Source organism: Protopterus annectens, chromosome 4.part0, assembly GCF_019279795.1.
Source record: "Protopterus annectens isolate FY-2018-M chromosome 4.part0, PAN1.0, whole genome shotgun sequence".
In the NCBI taxonomy this organism is placed as follows: Eukaryota; Metazoa; Chordata; order Ceratodontiformes; family Protopteridae; genus Protopterus; species Protopterus annectens.
This window is the reverse complement of record NC_056733.1, coordinates 899877662-899896869: the sequence shown is the minus strand read 5'-3', so window position 1 is coordinate 899896869 and position 19208 is coordinate 899877662. Positions and strand designations below refer to the sequence as shown.

General features: G+C 39.1%; 1 protein-coding gene across 1 annotated transcript in view; it reads left to right on the top strand.

Annotated features, from left to right (window-relative positions):
- Positions 1-19208, top strand: part of SLC5A1 (solute carrier family 5 member 1) — a 555407-nt gene that overhangs the window by 295039 nt on the left and 241160 nt on the right. Inside the window, exon 4 of the mRNA XM_044068862.1 lies at positions 14811-14870. Within this exon, the coding sequence (XP_043924797.1) occupies positions 14811-14870 (60 nt within the window). The remainder of the gene's footprint in view (positions 1-14810; positions 14871-19208) is intronic.

Genomic DNA, 19208 nt, shown 5'->3' with positions numbered 1-19208 from the left:
GAGAGAAGGTGACACTTCCAAAAGCAAGAAAGTAACCAGTGGAGTACATGAGTGCTCAATACCAGGACCCCTAAATTTTGGTATATACTTTTTTGAACACTATGCCATAAACACAGGCCTATGGATAACCACCTTTGCCAATGACTTTAAGCTGGGAGTTGTTATCTGAGCTACCTGGTAGAAAATCACTACAGTAAGAACTAATCCGTACAAACCAGTGGTACACAAAGAAAGAGGGAGCTTAAACAAAATGCAAAAAGGTGTAACATGGCCACATTTGGTAAAGGCCCTTTATTCATAGCTTAAAGTCTAGCCAGACCCTCACTTTAAACAGTTATGATTGTCAGGAATCTTAGTATCTGGGTCAACAACTTCTCCTTTGACCACCATGGGCAAAGGTGACTTGGAAATCCCTCTATCTAGCCCAACTGACTTATAAAGGCATCTAATTCAGGTCTAAAGATGTTATCATCCTTCTGTACGCATTCCTAATTAGACCAGTTATTGAGTCCAGTGTCTTCTTTGGCAAATAAATAACCTGGTATATAATATAGCTAGAAAGCCTCCAAAGGTTCCTAACTAAAAAGATTATTGGCCTAAGTAGTCCCTGCTACCAAAACAGGCTTGGAGCCCTATCCCTATAATCCCTATAATCCCTATAATCTGCCTCTTACAGGTTCATAAAATGATATCTACATCCTGCATTCTGTCCCATCAGAGATCCTACCTTAAGAGATCTCTTGTACCTCCATAAAATAAACAGCTTCACAAACACTCATACTAGGAATCTGAACCCCTTACAACACATAAACAAAACATCCTGGAGGACAGATTTATTACCCACTGGCTACCCCATCTCTAGAGCAAATACTCTAGCATGTAAAACAGAGCAACGCCCTCACATTTTAGAAAAGCAAGCTAGATGATCAGGTGGGAAACCACAAATTCATACCTGGCTTGAAATGTTCTGCTCTCCTGGAAGTGGGAGGTGCATTATAATGGTAGTATTGTACAAGGTACCTGGACTCTAGACTTATTTGTTCGTAATTTGTTTATGATCCTCTGACCTTATGGGCACAAGACTTAGAAAAGGGATACAATATTGCAGTCTTTTCAGTTTTAGAGCCCAAGCATGAAAGTTTTGTAAAGCAAATCCACATGACACCTCCATACATATTTACTACTGCCAGCTGAGAGCAAAGGCACACACAGCATAAACACCATAAAATCTAGGTAAAGAACTTAAGGGACTTATTAGCTGAATATGAATTTAAAATGGCTAGTAAAATCAAAACTAACATATCTTTCTTATCTATGTCAAGAAGCTAAGAATTAGCACCCGACAATGTTCGGAGCTGGTCCACAATAATACTGCACACTCTGACCCAAAGGAAATAGCTAATATCCTAGCTGATAAATATAGTGCAAATTTTACTCTACCCACTGTTATCACTATTCCACGTATTCCACTGACACAGATACCCCTTTTAACAAGTTCTGTCAGCCCACTGAAAGCTAGGAAGACCTCATCCATAGGCCAAGATAACCCACAGGACACCTGATTATTAGTACCAAATATGGCCAGTCTAAACCACTACTTAGCATCTTTAATCTAAGTCTGTCAACTGGCTGCATTCCTGAAGCATGAAGAATGGTCACTATAATGCCACAGTGTTGGCCCAACAGCAGACCCTGGTAACTACAGACCTATTAGTCTTATTAGCCTCATATGTAAAGCTATGGAATATTTTTTTCTCAGACACCATTAATCTGGAGTTTAAAAATCTGTTAACCCTGGACCCTCGTCATTTCAGTTTTGTCAAAGGAAGGTCCTTCCTCTTTAACTTCATTAAATTCTTTGAATAAGTCACCCAATCAGTGTCCAGTGGTTACACAGTGTATACAGGTTCATAGGTTCATAGATTATTACTAGGCTAACTGCCCTTGTGAGCCATTTTAAGCCTAGTCAATTATCCCTTGTGAGACTCAAACCCTGCACTTTGCGTTTGTAAGGCAAACACCTTAACCATTAGGCCAACATCCCCAACCCCAGCATATCTGGACCTGCCGTACCCTCAGCACTATTCCCTACACAGACATTATTAACAAGCTTGTAAATCTGAATATACATCCTTATGTTGTGTGATGGAGAGCTACATGGCTGTCTAATGGAATCTGTGTGGTTAGAATCATAGATTCCATTTCTGAAAGCAAAAAAAGGTTACTAGGGGTGTACCACAAGGCTCAGTGCTGGGCTCTTGATTATTTGTCATCTATTTCTCAGAGCTTCATGCCAGCCCTCCTGACTTATCACTATCTAAATTTGCTGATGTCTGTAAATCGGGAGTTGTTATTCAATCTTCCATTGACTCTCAAATGCTCTAACATGGGTTAGACCAATGTTAACAACTGGTGCAATGCAAGTGGTCTAAAATTAAATGTGAAAATGTAATATAGTTCATTTTTAATTTTGGCAAAATTAGTCAGTCTGGCAGTAAGTGCAGAGGACTAAATCTCTGACTTATTAATGAGCCACTTCCAATTCCAAGGGTAGAGGGGTTGAGTCTTTCCACCTTCATTTGCCAACTGTTTGATCATGACCAAGTCACTTAACCAGACAGTGCTTTGAGGCAAATGGAAATTTGGGCTTGGCTCCTTATTACTCCCTCAGATTGGGCTCGGCTCCTCATTAGTCCCCTGGATTGGGCTTGCCTCCTTATTAGTCCCCTGGATCGGGCTTGGCTCCTTATTAGTCCCCTGGATTGGGCTTGGCTCCTAATTAGTCCCCTGAATTGGGCTCAGCTCCTTATAAGTCTCCTGGATTGGGCTCAGCTCCTTATTAGTCCCCTGAATTGGGATCGGCTCCTTATAAGTCTCCTAGATTGGGCTCAGCTTCTTATTAGTCTCCTGGATTGGGCTCAGATCCTTATTAGTCCCCTGGGTTACATGAGTGGTAACTACGTATGAAACAAAATGTTCACCCACACCATATAGGTGACAGACCTCTCCAATCAGTCACTGCCATATGAAACCTAGGTATTCTTGATGATATTTCCTTATCATTTCACCATCGTGTTTTCACAGTAATTAGGAAAACCTTCTATCTGGCTCATCTAATTTCTAAAGACATCTCCTCTAGATCCAAATAAGTTTTAATTCCCCTTTTCTCACACTCATCAGACTTTTTATTGCATATAATGCCCCTTTTGGCATATTTTGGTTTAAACATATCAGTCAACTTGCGAGATCTCAGTTGTTCTTAACTAAAAAAATTGGTGGCCTCAAAAATCTTAGTTATCAGGACAGACTGGAAACCCTCTCTCTTTACTCAGTTTCTTATGGACTTATCTCTGAGGATCTGTACGTAGCCTTTAGAGACATGAAAAATCCAACCCTCTGGGAACTATTCCTTCACACACTAAATGGTTCCTCAAATATCAGTTTAGAGGAACTAAACCTTCATCACCAGATAAATAAGACACACCAGCATCATCGATTCATATCCCAACACATGCCTGACCCTCAGAACAAATGTCCAGTATATATCAAGCAGAGTAGCACCTTTGCCATCTACAAGATAAACTTAGATAATTGGGTGGACAGCATCAGATTCTTTGTTGGTCCATCTTGTATTGCACTCCTTGAGGCTAGAGGAAATATCTGAATGTGGGTTATTGGCTAGGCTAGTACTGTTCTGCAGAATGATTATCTAATATTTTCCTATGAAGCTGTGAACCTATCTTATTAAATTTGGGATTGGCAACCAGCTGATATAAGGACTCATGAACAGGTCTAGAGATCCCTAAAGTTGGTTACATGTGACTTAGGTACCTCTAAGAAAGATAGCAAACACCACTGGCCAAATACATTAAATGACATACTAAATATAATTTCTAAAAGGCCTACCTTTGCCACAGATTAGCAATAAACAGTACACCATGACAGCTGCATTCCTGTACGAGCAATACAACCCTCCTCCTGAGACACACAAATATCTGTTAACTCACTACACATTTTATATTTTAGGTCCCAAATGATGGGATGTACTAATGACAACTGGAAATGTCTCTCATATATAAAATTTAGGCAACCACTTTTACTTGTTCCTGTTTCAAATAATCTGATATTGCTTTAAATTCTGTTATTATATTATCACTTATATTTCTAGAGTACCTGATGGCAACCATCCATGTAACTTATAAATAATTGTACTTTCTGTAATGCCCTGCCTTTCTCTCAGAAAATCTTTTTCATTGATTCTGTCCTTGTGCTTTTATAATTTGTGTATTTATTTATGCTTTTATATATTCTAGAATTACGAAAACTTTGCAGTTATTGTACTCTCTGATCAGTCAACGTACTGAAATTCTGTACCTATCTTGAATGCATGGAAAACCATTCAATACGATGTTGTTATTCTATATTTTCATGTTCTGTGTCTGCTGTTATTGCTAGGCAGGAGCTGAAATGGGTCCTTTTGGAACCTGTTCATTGCTGTGGTTAAGAAATATAATAAATAAATAAATAACCTTCTAACTTTAACATCTTACATAAAAGATTTCTAAAGTGATGTAGCCAAGTTATTACTAAAGAACTGATTTGCATGCACATAAACACACACCCACACACACATGCATACGTGTGTATATATTATGTATGAATATGTATGCAGTGAGTCAGAAGAGATATGAGGATTGTACGTGTTGCTGCTGCTGTTATGTCTTGCCTGGGGGGGGTTGTTATGAAGCAGACACCCCAGGGTTAATTGCAGTACAAATCCTGGATGTATGGTAATATATGTACCATCTATAGCTGCCAAGTACCTTATTACACTAAAAAATGGGAATCTTTTTTTCCCTGCCTTTTGGATTTTTTTTTGGACTTCAGGTGTGATAATAATACATTTTTGCATGGTAGTTTAATGTAAAAGAATTCCTATGCCCATTTAATCTAGCTGATTGCTGTGCAGGGTTATGACTTTTTAACTTTGTAGAACATTGTTATGAAATGTTCAGGGTAGCCATTTCAAGGATGCTCCTGTCAATCAGTGTGAAATTCCTTTTGTAAATGTTGTCTCACATGTTGTCATTTTGAACTGTACAAATGAGGTACAATAGTCAAGTGACGGTTATCCACAGATGGTACAGTGAGCATCTTAGCTTAAAGTGTTAGCTTCACACAGAGTTTTAGGCTTTTGTTGAAAGCAATATTTAAAATGCTCTCTTTTCATGTTTTATTACTTACTATTTCAATTAACTGATTGTTATGCAGCAGTTATGGTGGTCGTTTATACTATTGTTAAAAGACTCATCCTAGAATATTCATCTGATTACAAATTCCAGTAATCTCTTGTTACAAAATTCAATAGAGAAAATCCAGCAATGCTGGATTAAGAGAATTTCTGTTGCCATCACGGGGAATATGAAACCAGATCAGAGAAATTAGACTTATCATCAACCTCATATCGATGAATTACAATACACTTAGTAGCAGTCTATAAAACCTTGAGTGGAGAATATATGTTAGTGCTCTGGCCTAAAAAAAATGAAATAACATTGTTAAATTTAAGGAAATGTAGATGGAAGTAAGGACCCTCCAAATTCATTTGATATCCACTGGCACATGGATTCGTTTGTGGAAACAGCGATGCCCCTATAGCATGACTGGAATGATTTTGAATGGTCTTCCTGTGGATGTAGTTTTTTTTTTCAGGAAGTAGGAAAGACCACAAATGATGACTGGTTAGACAATATGTGGTAACCACAGTCAACTAATTGTAAATTCAAATGTATATATGTATGTATGTATGTATGTATGTATCTTTGTAAAAGAATATGAAAGCTTATAGTTTTTTTGACATGTAATCAACTTTTGCTTTCTGTTGAGTAAAAACATCTGATCACTTATTAACCCTCAGAGCTCATAGACTAAAAAAAGGAATATATATAAGGAATAACAAAGATTATCATAAAGGATTGTTTTCTGGATGGACAGAATAGTAAGTGATTATTAATAATGGAGATTTTAATGACAGTTGGGCTACAAATGATTGGTACTGTTATCAATATAACGTTTATCAACAGTAGTACCTAAATGATAATTTTGCTTGGAGTAAGGGGCAATTATTCAGGGTTATCTTTGTTGCCTTGGGATAGGAAGAGGGAAATATTCTTGAAGAATTTCTTAAATTCATTTATGGTATTTCCTAAAGGCTGGATGTTTTACCCAAAAGCTTGCAAAGTCAGTGTAGTAATGTTAAATAGATTACAGAGAAGTGAATGCTGGACATATCATGCGGTAGAAAAGTTGTTTACACCTGATGACTCTCACATATATAGCAAAACAAATTCATTTTAAACAAGAAAACTCTGTAAGTGTAATGTACGGTTGCACTGAATTTATCTAACAGATGATTTTAAAGGTGTAGCTATTGCATTAATAAAAGGAATGCAATACCTGCATTTGCCTGTACACTACTACAGAGGGCCTTTCTCTTCAAAATGATAGAGTGAACATATTCCAAGCAAAACTAAATAAATAAATCTTAGTGTGTTTTTGCTGCTCAATTAGTTTTAGAATTAAAAGAAATAATAGTCGCTTGCATAAAATAAATGGAATTCCCAGGTGGTGTTCAGTCAAAAACTGTGTAGGTCTACTTCTGTGGAGTGAAAAAATAGAGCTTTAACTATGTCCTACTTTACCAGAGCCCAACTATAGCTGTCGCACTGGAAGATCCAGACAGGGGAGGGTAAGAGTGAGTGGCCAATGCAAGCTCACCAATTTTGGGGGGAGAGATTGGTGGTTCCAGTTTTCTGATCATCACTGTGTAGGCAGAAGCCTGCAGGCAATGTATAGGGCTGTATACTGAGTATGTGAGCTTGGTTTAGCCAAGCCAGTGATTGAAGCTGTCTGCAGTATGCATGCAGAAGCACACACATAAGAAGGGAGGGCATAACTGAACCTTCTGTAGTGATGCAGACATTCATGTCAGCCACAAGGAGGCAGGCTTAGGGCATAAGTAGAAAAAGCCCTGATTATTTATTTATTGACATTTGTTTACCGCGAAAGCCCACTGGGCTAGAATACGTTTCAAACAATTTAAAAGAAAACATAATCCAAAGAGTTTCATAAACAAGTAATCTGATGGCTGCCAGAATGATGACTGTGATTAGCTCTCACCTCTCAGGGAACAAATTGGCCAGGAACAGTTCTCACCCTGAGATGAATAAATAGGTCAACAGATCACAGCAAGATGATGTCTGCAGGCTTTGGAGAACCAAAAAATGCAGTTTAGAAACAGGAGGTTATAAAAACACATTTTGCCTTCTTTTAAGGCACATTAACACTGTTGTTTTAAAAGTGCATGCACTCATTTATACTGACTGTCAGTGTGATGACACTTAGCACTAGACTCTCTGTATAATTCTCTCCATGCCTATGTAATGTTGACCACATTAAACTTTTTTTTTCATACTTTCTGTGACTTTATTACCCATAGAGCTTCGACAGCCTTCAGCCTCCCCACAATACCTTTTAGCCATCTTCTTACTTAGTGCTTGGCATTCTGTAATCCATATTTGTAAATGCTGTACTTCCATCTAGTAAGCTAACTGATCTATACCTTTTCTTAATATGCTAGCCCTAAAATAACATACAATGATCTCTACATTCTCTGTTATTACCCCACATCCCTAGTTAATACCTTACCTGTTTAATTAGCAGCATCAATACTTCACATTGTAGATATCTTTCGTTAGTAGCTTGTTATATAGTAAGTCTGTATCACTGCCTAGAACAGGGCTGTCTTCATCTTTTGTTATGACCTCTAACCAGCTATGTAACCACTAACTGTATCTCCAAAACGCCAGTCAATTTGATATCTCTGTAGTCCAGTTTCTCTACAGTTAGTCGAGGTGAAATTCCTTGAGCTTCATTTGTTCACAGGAAAGCGAATCATCAGAAGAACGATTGCAGTTTTCCGTTGCAAATCATTGCCAGTCCAGTTTCTACATGTGCACCAGCAATGACTCTGTTTTTTGTAAGACCCCCCCCCCCTTCTTCGAGTTTATGCAACCATGGACTTGGTAGTGATTAAGTTTGGGGAGGGACATGCTTCCCTGTAAAAAATGCTTAAAGTTAAATTTTCACCATTTTGTGTTTCAGACATCATTTTTCAGTATTTTGTGTTTTGTGTTTCATGCATTATTTTTCACCATTTTGTGTTTTGTGTTTCAGACATCATTTTTCAGTATTTTGTGTTTTGTGTTTCAGACATCATTTTTCAGTATTTTGTGTTTTGTGTTTCAGACATCATTTTTCAGTATTTTATGTTTTGTGTTTCAGACATCATTTTTCAGTATTTTGTGTTTTGTGTTTCAGACATCATTTTTCAGTATTTTATGTTTTGTGTTTCAGACATCATTTTTCAGTATTTTGTGTTTTGTGTTTCAGACATCATTTTTTAGTATTTTGTTTCAGACATCATTTTTTAGTATTCTGGTTAGCCAGCGATTCACAGTAGAACCATTTTCTCCTTTGCTCCCTATTACCTACATAACTACTGTCTCCTCTGTTTGTTACTCCAGCAATCTCTATAACTGCTCATAACATTTCTCTGTACTGCAGTGATTTCATTCACCTAACATTTGAAACACTATGTAAGCCTCTTTCTTTAACTTCCAGAATAACATGCCATCTCCAACTTCTCTACATGCATCACCCCATCATATGATGCTTATAGGCTTTCCAAGGTTGGTTAATTAAAACTGCTTTTCTATAAATTAACAAATTAATGTCATTTTTGTTTGCTCAGACAAAGAAGTTCACCATGAATGTTTGTGCTATGCAACAAGTGTAGCTGACTCAGTTTCTATATACATTTTAAGAATTATGTATTACCATTCACACTTGCTTAAATTATAAAATATTGAAGAAATCCATTATTACTATATTTATAATTCCAAAGCTCTAAACTATAACATTGTCTGAAATGTTAATTAATTAGCATGCACTGACAGTAATACATACTGCAATATCTCTGATTTATCTAAATGTGCAATATATTGTACTGTTCATTAGCCAGTTTTTTAATTATCTATTTTCTGCAGCTTTTTTCTTTCAAATATTTTTTATTTTCCAAATAATATAATGTTTAACAATACAATCATCAATAAACAAGTATTATAAACCTTTATATACACTACGTACAATTAACCTGAACAAAGGAGGGGAAAAATAATAAAATAGATGAAATTAGTAACAAACATTTATAATATTCAATTAATAAAGTATAAAGTTACACATTCTGCAGCTTTAAATATATTCAATACATGTAATAAAAACTATCATATTAATGACCCTGTAACTTTATTGCTTTACTGAACATATTCTCTGAGGCCTTAATATGAGCTTTTGCTCATTTATGCATTTCCCAGTAAACAAAACAAATAAATAGTAAAATACTGAAAACATTACTATTTAAATGGCTTTGATTTAATACTAGCAAAACATGCCACTATTTTGAAAACTCCATTCTAACATAATTCCAACAAAAATCTGAGACAATTTTCGTACCTTAATGACTAATTGCTGCAAAGACAGTTGCTAAAAGCTTTGCATCTCATTGTTAAAGTGATAAATATCCAGTTATAAAGGGAGTCTGTTCAAGAGAGGCCAGATATATCAGTCAGTAATTTTAAAAACTAGCTATTATTTTCCCTTAACAATAAAAAAACGGATTGACCTGAGTAAAGCTGGGCCCTGGGCACACCTCTCAACTGCTATGATTTAGGCATTATGCTATGGTTTTGCTCTCAGATTTAGCCTGGCTCATCCTAAATACATTAAAGCTGTTTAAAGATTTATACATTATTAAATTAATGAAATAAGCATAAAAAAATGTCCTTACTACTGCTTGAGTTGCGATCTGGATGATTTTTATGACATCCATACAAAACCTGCAGAATGGGCTTTAATGCAAGTAAAAGAAAAATAGTGTTTTGGGGTCAAATTATTATGGGGTATTTTATTTTGGTGTTTGTGATTGTTTATGTTCTGGGAAATGTTTAGTGCATTTTTTGTAGTTACAGCAAGAATGCAGAACACTGGGCTATGGAGGTTTCTATTTATTCCGAGGGCATGGCATCTAGATCTAAGGATGCTATGATTCCATTATACTCAGCCCTCATCAGACCAATAATTGAGTACAATGCTCCCTTTTACATGGACACCTGCAACAGCTGGAGAGACGTCAGAGGTTTCTCACCAACAAATTGCAGGGTACACAAAGCAAGTCTTACTTGGAAAGACTGAATGGCTTGTCTCCTACAATTGCTAAGGGATTACCTATACCTGGCTTACAGGGCAGTCTCTGACCCTGCCCTGATGGAAATGCTGCACATTCATAAATCAAACTGCATGAGGGTCACTCACTCCAGGGATCTTAACCTAGCCTCTGACATGAACAGAACATGTTAGAGAGATAGATACATCTCCCAGAGACTGCCACTTCTCTGGAACAAGCTTCCAATTCACGTGAAACAGATCCCCTCCCTGACCCTCTTCAAATGCAACCCAGATCAATGGATGGGTGACCATAGATTCACTCTTCACTCCTGGGGTGGTGCCCATGTCCCTCCTGGAAAGATGAAGTCGGTATTAACTATGATATACCCTTACATCTGCAAACTTCACTCACCTAACCATGGACAACTGGGGCAACTCGGGATAAATATAAGGACTTTAGGGCCATTAGTCTAGTAATCATCTATGAACCTATGAACCTGTTGCTCAATTTTGGATTTAATATATTTAGCGGGACACTGGCATGAGGGGGTACAAGGATTTAAAATGTATTTTATATCTGATGCATCAAAGGATCTGTGCATTGGTGTGAATGAAACATATTTTGATGAAAGATATTTTTGTTGGTATGACAAATTCCTGTGTTCACATGACAGCAGCCCTTCATTCATTGTGAATGCTGACATTTGAAGTTTTCCAATAGAAATATAACAGGGCAGTTAACCTTAAACAGTGCATTGTTCTAGGGCACTGATACTCTCCCCATTTGTTCCTGAGTGTCTCATAAAACACAGCTACTTAATACAGGTCACAATAGTGGCACTGGCTATATTTCTGAATTAGAATTTCGTTTTGTATAATTCTCCTTACTGGCATTAAAGTCTCTCAAGCTTTTTATTTCTTTTCCTCAGAGATTAAACACAGTCAGATAGATTTGGCTCAAAGCAGACTGTTTTGCAATCTATAGGTATTATGGCGTGACCGTGCAAAGAAAAATCACCGCACCTAAACACTAAAATTCCCTTTCTGGTTCTGTTGTCTCTGTTCTCAAGTTTAAAAGGGCTTAAAAGGGAATATTTACATTACAACAGTGCTTGTTTTGTACAACCGCAGGTTTTTTTTCATTGCATTGTCTATTCACCTTATGAAAAGAAAACATTCTTCAGCTTACTTAAGTTTTCAATTTCCCTTTCATGAATTTGTTTTGATTGTTTTTTCTTTATTTTTATGTCCTTCCCGTAGTCATTGTTTCCATTTCTTGCTGCAGTAGATGACAGTTTGTAACTGTTATGTTTTGTATTCTTGCAGTTCTGTTTCTATCTCATTGACTTGATAGTACAGTTAACGTAAACGAATGCTCAGTTACTTTTGTCTTATATAAATATTTCATTTTATTCATACAAATTGTTATAGAGGGTTTATTTTAAAAGAGTTTGAATAAAGCTATCATCATATTTTGTTTATGGTGCATATGGTGCTTTGCTTGGTTTATTCTCTTTGTAATTAAATATTTTGATTGTTTGCAACCTGAAGAACATCCAAGAATAATTAGAATTATTTAAATGGAAAGGTGGTTGGCAGTTCTAGTCAAAATAAAATAAAAAGAGACAAGAGGTGTAGAATTTCAAAATGTGCAGTTTCTGAAAGGCATGGAAGGGGTAGCATTTTTAACGCTGTATGTATGAAATGTTCAGTGTTCAGTGTATGTCTATATTTAGAGGTTTGATAAACTTTTTTTAAAGTTAGCAATACCATCTTTCAGTCAATTAACAGGCACTAAATGAGACTGGAATTATCTAACTGTTCTGTTTTGTTTAACATCACACATTGTCTACTCTGCACCATGTTACATTAGTGACAGACACTTTGCTGTCCTTTCCCTAGATTTGCAAAACATATTTAACAGTGATCAGTATACACGTCTTTAATGTCCAGTAAATGACAGCAGGCACAGTATCAGGATGGGGTGTATGTCAGCTAACATTGTTGCCTGAGAACCCCTCTATTCAGGGGTGCTGCTGTTGTACTGTACAATTCCACAATCAGGCATGACTAAGCAAGCAATAATGCCTGACAGGGTGTGTGTTAATGTGTAATTAACACCCACCCAGGGGTAGCCGATGCCACAGGTGGAGGGCCTCTACACCCCTGGAAGGGGATTAATTACACATTAGCACACATCCTGGAGGGCATTATTGAGCTTAGAGAATGGTCTTCTGTAAAACTGTTGTTTTACTCGCTTATTTACTGTTTTAAGTACGATATTATTTTTTTATATATTTTTAATGTAAAATAGTCCTTCCACCTACTGACTCAAACTTGCTGTAGTATATGTTAATGGTGTTGGAGGAAACATTTTACATCAAACATATATAAAAAATAATATAGTGCTTAAGAAAATAATAAGCAAGTGAAACAGAACAATTTTACGTACAGCCCATTCTATCTCCCATACACATACACAGTCTCTTCTGCTTTCACACACATACATATACACACACAGTCTCCTTTGCTTTTATAAACACATTCACTCACACAAGATCTGTTTCACACTCTTTCTCAATCTCTGTCTTCAGCTGCTTTCATACACACATTCAGTCTCACTCTCTCTCGATCACTCTCCTCTGCTTACACATTCAGTCTCACTCTCTCTCTCGATCAGTCTCCTCTGCTTACACATTCAGTCTCTCTCTCGATCAGTCTCCTCTGCTTACACATTCAGTCTCACTCTCTCCCGATCAGTCTCCTCTGTTTACACATTCAGTCTCACTCTCTCTCAGTCAGTCTCCTCTGTTTACACATTCAGTCTCACTCTCTCTCGATCAGTCTCCTCTGTTTACACATTCAGTCTCACTCTCTCTCGATCAGTCTCCTCTGCTTACACATTCAGTCTCACTCTCTCGATCAGTCTCCTCTGTTTACACATTCAGTCTCACTCTCTCGATCAGTCTCCTCTGCTTACACATTCAGTCTCACTCTCTCTCGATCAGTCTCCTCTGCTTACACATTCAGTCTCACTCTCTCTCGATCAGTCTCCTCTGCTTACACATTCAGTCTCACTCTCTCTCGATCAGTCTCCTCTGCTTACACATTCAGTCTCACTCTCTCTCGATCAGTCTCCTCTGCTTACACATTCAGTCTCACTCTCTCTCGATCAGTCTCCTCTGCTTACACATTCAGTCTCATTCTCTCTCGATCAGTCTCTTCTGCTTACACATTCAGTCTCACTCTCTCTCAAGCAGTCTCCTCTGCTTACACATTCAGTCTCACTCTCTCCCGATCAGTCTCCTCTGCTTACACATTCAGTCTCACTCTCTCTCGATCAGTCTCCTCTGCTTACACATTCAGTCTCACTCTCTCCCGGTCAGTCTCCTCTGCTTACATACATGCATTCACTTACACTCTCGCTTTCTCTCTCTCTCAATCTCTCTCACACACAGACACACACACACACATACACACACACACACACACACACACACACACACACACACACACACACACATACACAGTCTCTCTGCTTTCGTGCACGCATTCACGCACACATGCAGACAGAAACATAAACATACATTTTTTTTTTCAGTCACTCTCTCTCTCACATACATGCATAGACTCTCTCACACATGCATTATTTTATTTATTTATTTATTTATTTTATTTTACACTCGCTAAACAGCAAAAACGGTGCTTAGCGAATGTAAAATAACAGATCACTTGCTCTCGCTTTCACTGACATGCACACGTGCACTCAATCACAGACATAAACACACAGACACACACACATACACACACACACACACACACACACATATATATATATATATATATATATATATATATATATATACACACACACACCTTTTTGTTTTCTTTTTTATTGTATTTCACATTCGCTAAAACAGTAAAAGTGCTGCTTAGTAGGTGCAAAATAATGGCAGCCATTCTGTTTTCTCAGTCTGAGCTCCATGCCAGCTTGATATGCTACTTTGAATCAGCGGACTCGTTTTTTAGCAGGTATTACTTGTACATTATTATAACAACAGCAGGCTTTTCCTTACCCCAGCAATAGTCACTTTAGAAGATTAGTAGAGCCAAAATAAATGTGAAAACCCTTCATGTTTCCAGGAGTACTGACCGTTCATATTTTAATCCTAAAAATAGTTATAGATGTGCCAGCTTTGCATTTCTTTAGTTTATAAGTAGGTGGTCCCACAGAGATAGATATTGGTAGAAAATAGAAAAAAAATAGACACTATCCTATCAAGCTACCTCCTGTATTGTACCTTTAAAATACATCTCTGTAGAACTCAGTCATCTGATAACAGCTATGACTGCAGCTATACAGGCAGCTGTTGTGGGTGAGAACTCTAATATGTGACAAATACATTTATAATAACATTTATAAATAACTGCAGGGAGGTCACACTCCCCACTTCCTTTTGCATATTATATGTTCCCCTAAGTTTCTTTCCTCTCTTCTGATATTTTCAATTTTGTTTCTCCTGCAGGCTTTGGTTGCAGTCATAATTTTAGGCTGGCTGTTCGTTCCCATCTACATCAAGGCTGGGGTAAGTACAGGATTATATATTTAAGATTTGTGGCATCTGTCTTCATTATATGGAAAAAATGAAATCTTGAACAATCAGAAGATACTGCCTGGAGTATCTGGATGAAGGGAGACTGAAGGGCCATCAGTAAAACACAAGAAGTCTGAAAAGGTGAGAGGCTACCTACAACACAAGATATGTGCGGCTTCATGTCTGGACCCTCACTGGCATCAGGCCTGAGATATGAGTATCCCCACAGAGCTCTGTTATATTATCTTAATTCATAGGTTCATAGGTAGGTACTAGGCTATCTTCCCAAGGGCATTTATAAGCCTAGCCAGAGTGTATCAGCTTTCACCACCCCATTGATTATTTAACTGAGCCTCTGTCAAGAAGAGCTAATAAAGTGATCCCAGGGGGTGTATTTTCTGTTACCCATCCACTCGTCAAGGTTTTTCTTGAAGAGTGTTAGTGAGGGGCTTTGCCTAACGTAGTTAGGAATTTTGTTCCAAAGCATGGGGAGTCTCTGTGACAGGAATCTATCCCTCCAGCATGTTCTATTTATTGTTGTGGCGAGGTTTAGCTCACTAGAGCGAGTGGCTCACAGTGACTTGGATTTCTTTAGGTGGAGCATGTCCATCAATTCTGAGTCAGACATGGCTTTGTAAGTCAGGCAGAGATCACCTCTAAGTAAGCGATATACCACTGAGTACAGCCAGAGTTTTTCCAGTTGGGCTGCATAAGACATATGTTTGAGGCCAGTAATCCTCTTGGTAAGGTACTTTTGTGGTCTTTCCAGCTGTTGGAAGTGTCTTGTGAGGTACATCCCAAATGGGGCATTGTACTCTATGATGGGTCTGATGAGCGACGAGGAGAGGGGCACTATAACCTCTTTATTTCTAGATGCAAACCCTTTAGTAATTAGATGGGCTACATAGAAGGATTTCCTAACTACTTTGGCGATATGATTGTCAAAGGAGAGATTACTATCTACCTGGGTCCCCAGATCTCTTATTACCGCTTCTGTATTAAGGGGGCTGCCACCTATGTGGTAATTCATGGGTGTTTTGTTTTTCCCAAATGGGATGAATATGCATTTTTTGGCATTTAGCTTGAGACCATGACTTTGACACCAGGTGTCCATCTCAGTAAGGCCCTTTTGGAGAATGACCGTGTCAGCCGGAGAGTCAATTATGGCTCCCAGTTTGCAGTCAGCAAACTTGGTTAGCCATAGTCCTCCTGTGTTTGCCTGTACTTCTGAGAAGTATATACCAAACAGTAGGGGGTCCCAGGACCGAGCCTTGTGGGACACCACTTGTGACTGGTTTAGAGTCAGACCTGGAGCCCACTATTCTTACTGTGTGTGTTCTGTCTGTAAGAGAGTTGGCAACCCATCTCGTGATGTAAGGGTTTATGTTGTGAACCACCTTCCCCTCATCTACGGACTTGGTGACTGTCTCGAAGAAGTCAACCAGGTTTAGTAGGCATGATCTGCCCTTAAAAAAGCTGAACTGGGTCGGGTCAAGTGTTTGGAGGTTCCCAGTGTCTTTGTTAATGAGTTCCATGATGATGCGCTCCATAGCCTTGCAGACCAGGCTAGTCAGGCTTATGGGGCGATAGTTACCAGGGTCAGTTGTAGCACCTCCTTTGTGGAGCGGAATAACCATTGCTGTGCACCATTCTATGGGCACATAGCCTGTGGAGAGGCTGAGGTTGAACAGTGTGTTTCGATGGGGGGTTAGTTCATTTTGTAGTTCATGCAAGACGCAGCCTGGGACGCCATATGAAGCATCTGGCCCCAATTTTACTGTGCTTTTGGCCTTTGAAAGGGCTGTTTTCACCTGTACGTCTGTGATTTCCGGGACACTACACTTTTCTGGTATTGTTGTGGGCCCTTTTGGGGGTGAGAGGGGGTGAAGTTTGCACTGAATCTATCTGGCAGGATGTTGGCAATATCAGTAGGTTCAGTATATTTTGTGCTATTTTGCACTAGTTCAGAGCATATCTGCGAGTTGCCACTTAGATTCTTGACATAGCTAAAGAAGGTTTTGTGGTTATCCTTCGAATCCTTGGCTATTTTTCTTTCGAAGTTAGCCTTGGATGATTTTATGAGGGACCTTGGTTTCTTACTGATACTGATCAAGGATGTCTTTCCTTCTTGAGATTTGCTTTTTTTCTGAATTTGTTTCCTCCTTCTATTGTATAGCCTGTTTATGGCAGGGGTCCACCAGACTGGTTTCTTTCTCTTAGGGGAGTGAGTCTTGGTTTTGCTAGGGATGGCACAATCCATGCATCCTTGTATGTGCTCATAGAGTGCATTTGTAAAGGTTTCTGTATCTTGGGCAGCGTTATCCTTTAGCGTGGGGGCTGTGAAACTTACCACCTCTGTCTTAAGTAAGGTGAAGTTTGCTATAGAAAAGTTTTTTTACTGTGGTTTCCTTGGTTGGGGGTGGTGGTGTGGACATCCAGAGTGATTAGTTTATGGTCTGATCTAACCAGTGACGGGTTGACCTCCGGTGCAGAACATCTGTTGCCCATGTTGGTGATGACCAGGTCCAATATGTTTTCACCTCTGGTAGGGGAGTTTACCAGCTGATCCAGGGCATTTGAGTTGATAAATTCCAGGAAGCGCTGGACCTGGGAGTTTGTACTTGAGTAGTTTTCCCAGTTAATGGTAGGGTAATTGAAATTGCCCGATATCAGGGTGTTTGGTAGGACCTTCATGTTTTCCAGTGTCTCCAGAAAGGTGGAGTGGTGGTACTGGGTCATGGAGGGTGATCTGTAACAGGCCACAATTTGCATTGCAGATTTGCCTGATGTTAGTTGCACATGGATGATCCCAGAGGTATCATGCTGCACCACTAACCTGGAGGTGTAGGTATCCTTGATGAATATGGATACACCCCCTCCTTTTGTGTTTTGGTCCATGTTCTGTGGCCGAAATGTGTGGTATGAGTTGTAGCCCGGTAGTGCTGGGGTGCTCTGTGGAGACTTGAACCAGGTTTCAGTTACTGCACAGATGTCGACGTTCTCCATACTGAGGAGTGCTTCAAGCACATGCATTTTGAGATTTAAACTCCTGGCGTTGAGTAGCATAACCCTCATTTTTTTATTTGTGCTGTTTACGGAGGTGGGTTTGACTTTAGAGCCTTGCCTAAAAAAGACACTGTGGGGACGGCAAGAGACTTGGCCAGTATTCAAAAGCCTAGGAGTGACAGGTGCAAGCCATCTCTTGTGAAGCAACGAGGCTTGTCGAGCATGTTGTCCCAGGCTGACAGACACTGGATCCCCTTTGAATGACACCAGAAGCTTAGCCAATTGTTGAACTTGATCATTTTTTTCTTTTTACTGCAGTATCATTCTTGGTGAGGGCAGGATGCTACTCAGGGTCAGGGTCATACCCACCTGGGCTACATGATCAGAGAGCTCTTTCATGTCTATTTTCATGTAGTCCAGGGGGGGTACATCTCAGGTCATTCACACCAACATGAACAATGACAGAGTCATATTTGTAATTGTTCTGGAGTGACCTGAGTACTTGTGTTATGTGGCGGATTCTGGCTCCCGACAAGCAGCTAACAGTAACCTTCTGGTTGTCCAGCCTAGTGAGTGGGACGTCAGTGTGCCTGATTATAGAATCACCTATTACTAGTGTGTTAGGTATGTTATTTCGCCTTAAGGGCTGTGATTGTGTGGCACACTGATTTTGTGTTTTATGAGTTGTCTGGTTTGTGACAGGAGGTGCAGGTTTTTTGGGTGTCTGCTTTGGAGGTCTCTGATGCTTTTGCAGGTTTTTATTTACAGCCCCTGAGGATGATTTTGTGTATTTATGTGTATTTTTTGCCGGTGCTGGTTTAGTATGTCTATGTGAGGCTGGAGGTGTAGTGCAATTGTTAACCTTCTCCTAATGACTGCCTGTTCCAGTCTTGGGTGGAGAGAGCTGAGCCTCCAGTTTGGCTGTATAATTGCATCTCTCGCATATGTTAATGTTTTGTGGTAGGAGGAGAGGGTTGTCTGTGTACATAAGGCAGTTGTAACATTGCCTCAGGATACGCAGGTTCACCAGCTGGACTGGAGAGCATACCTGAAATTGCCCTTTGGTCATGCCTGAATAGTAGGGTGAGCTGCTTAGTTGCTTGATTGGTGAGGGGTGAATAATGAGCCTTGCCCTGCTGGGCAATCAAGTGTCAGGGTATATTAGTGCTTGCTATTAGGTCTGAGCAAGTGCTCCACTGTAGGATGCTTTTCAAGTGCTTAGGTTGAGAGTTAGACTACTTTCAAGTGAAAAACTGAAGAAAAGACTTGGTGGAGCCAGGAATAATTTAGCCCTAGCTAACTGGGGGTTAATAATATGCATGA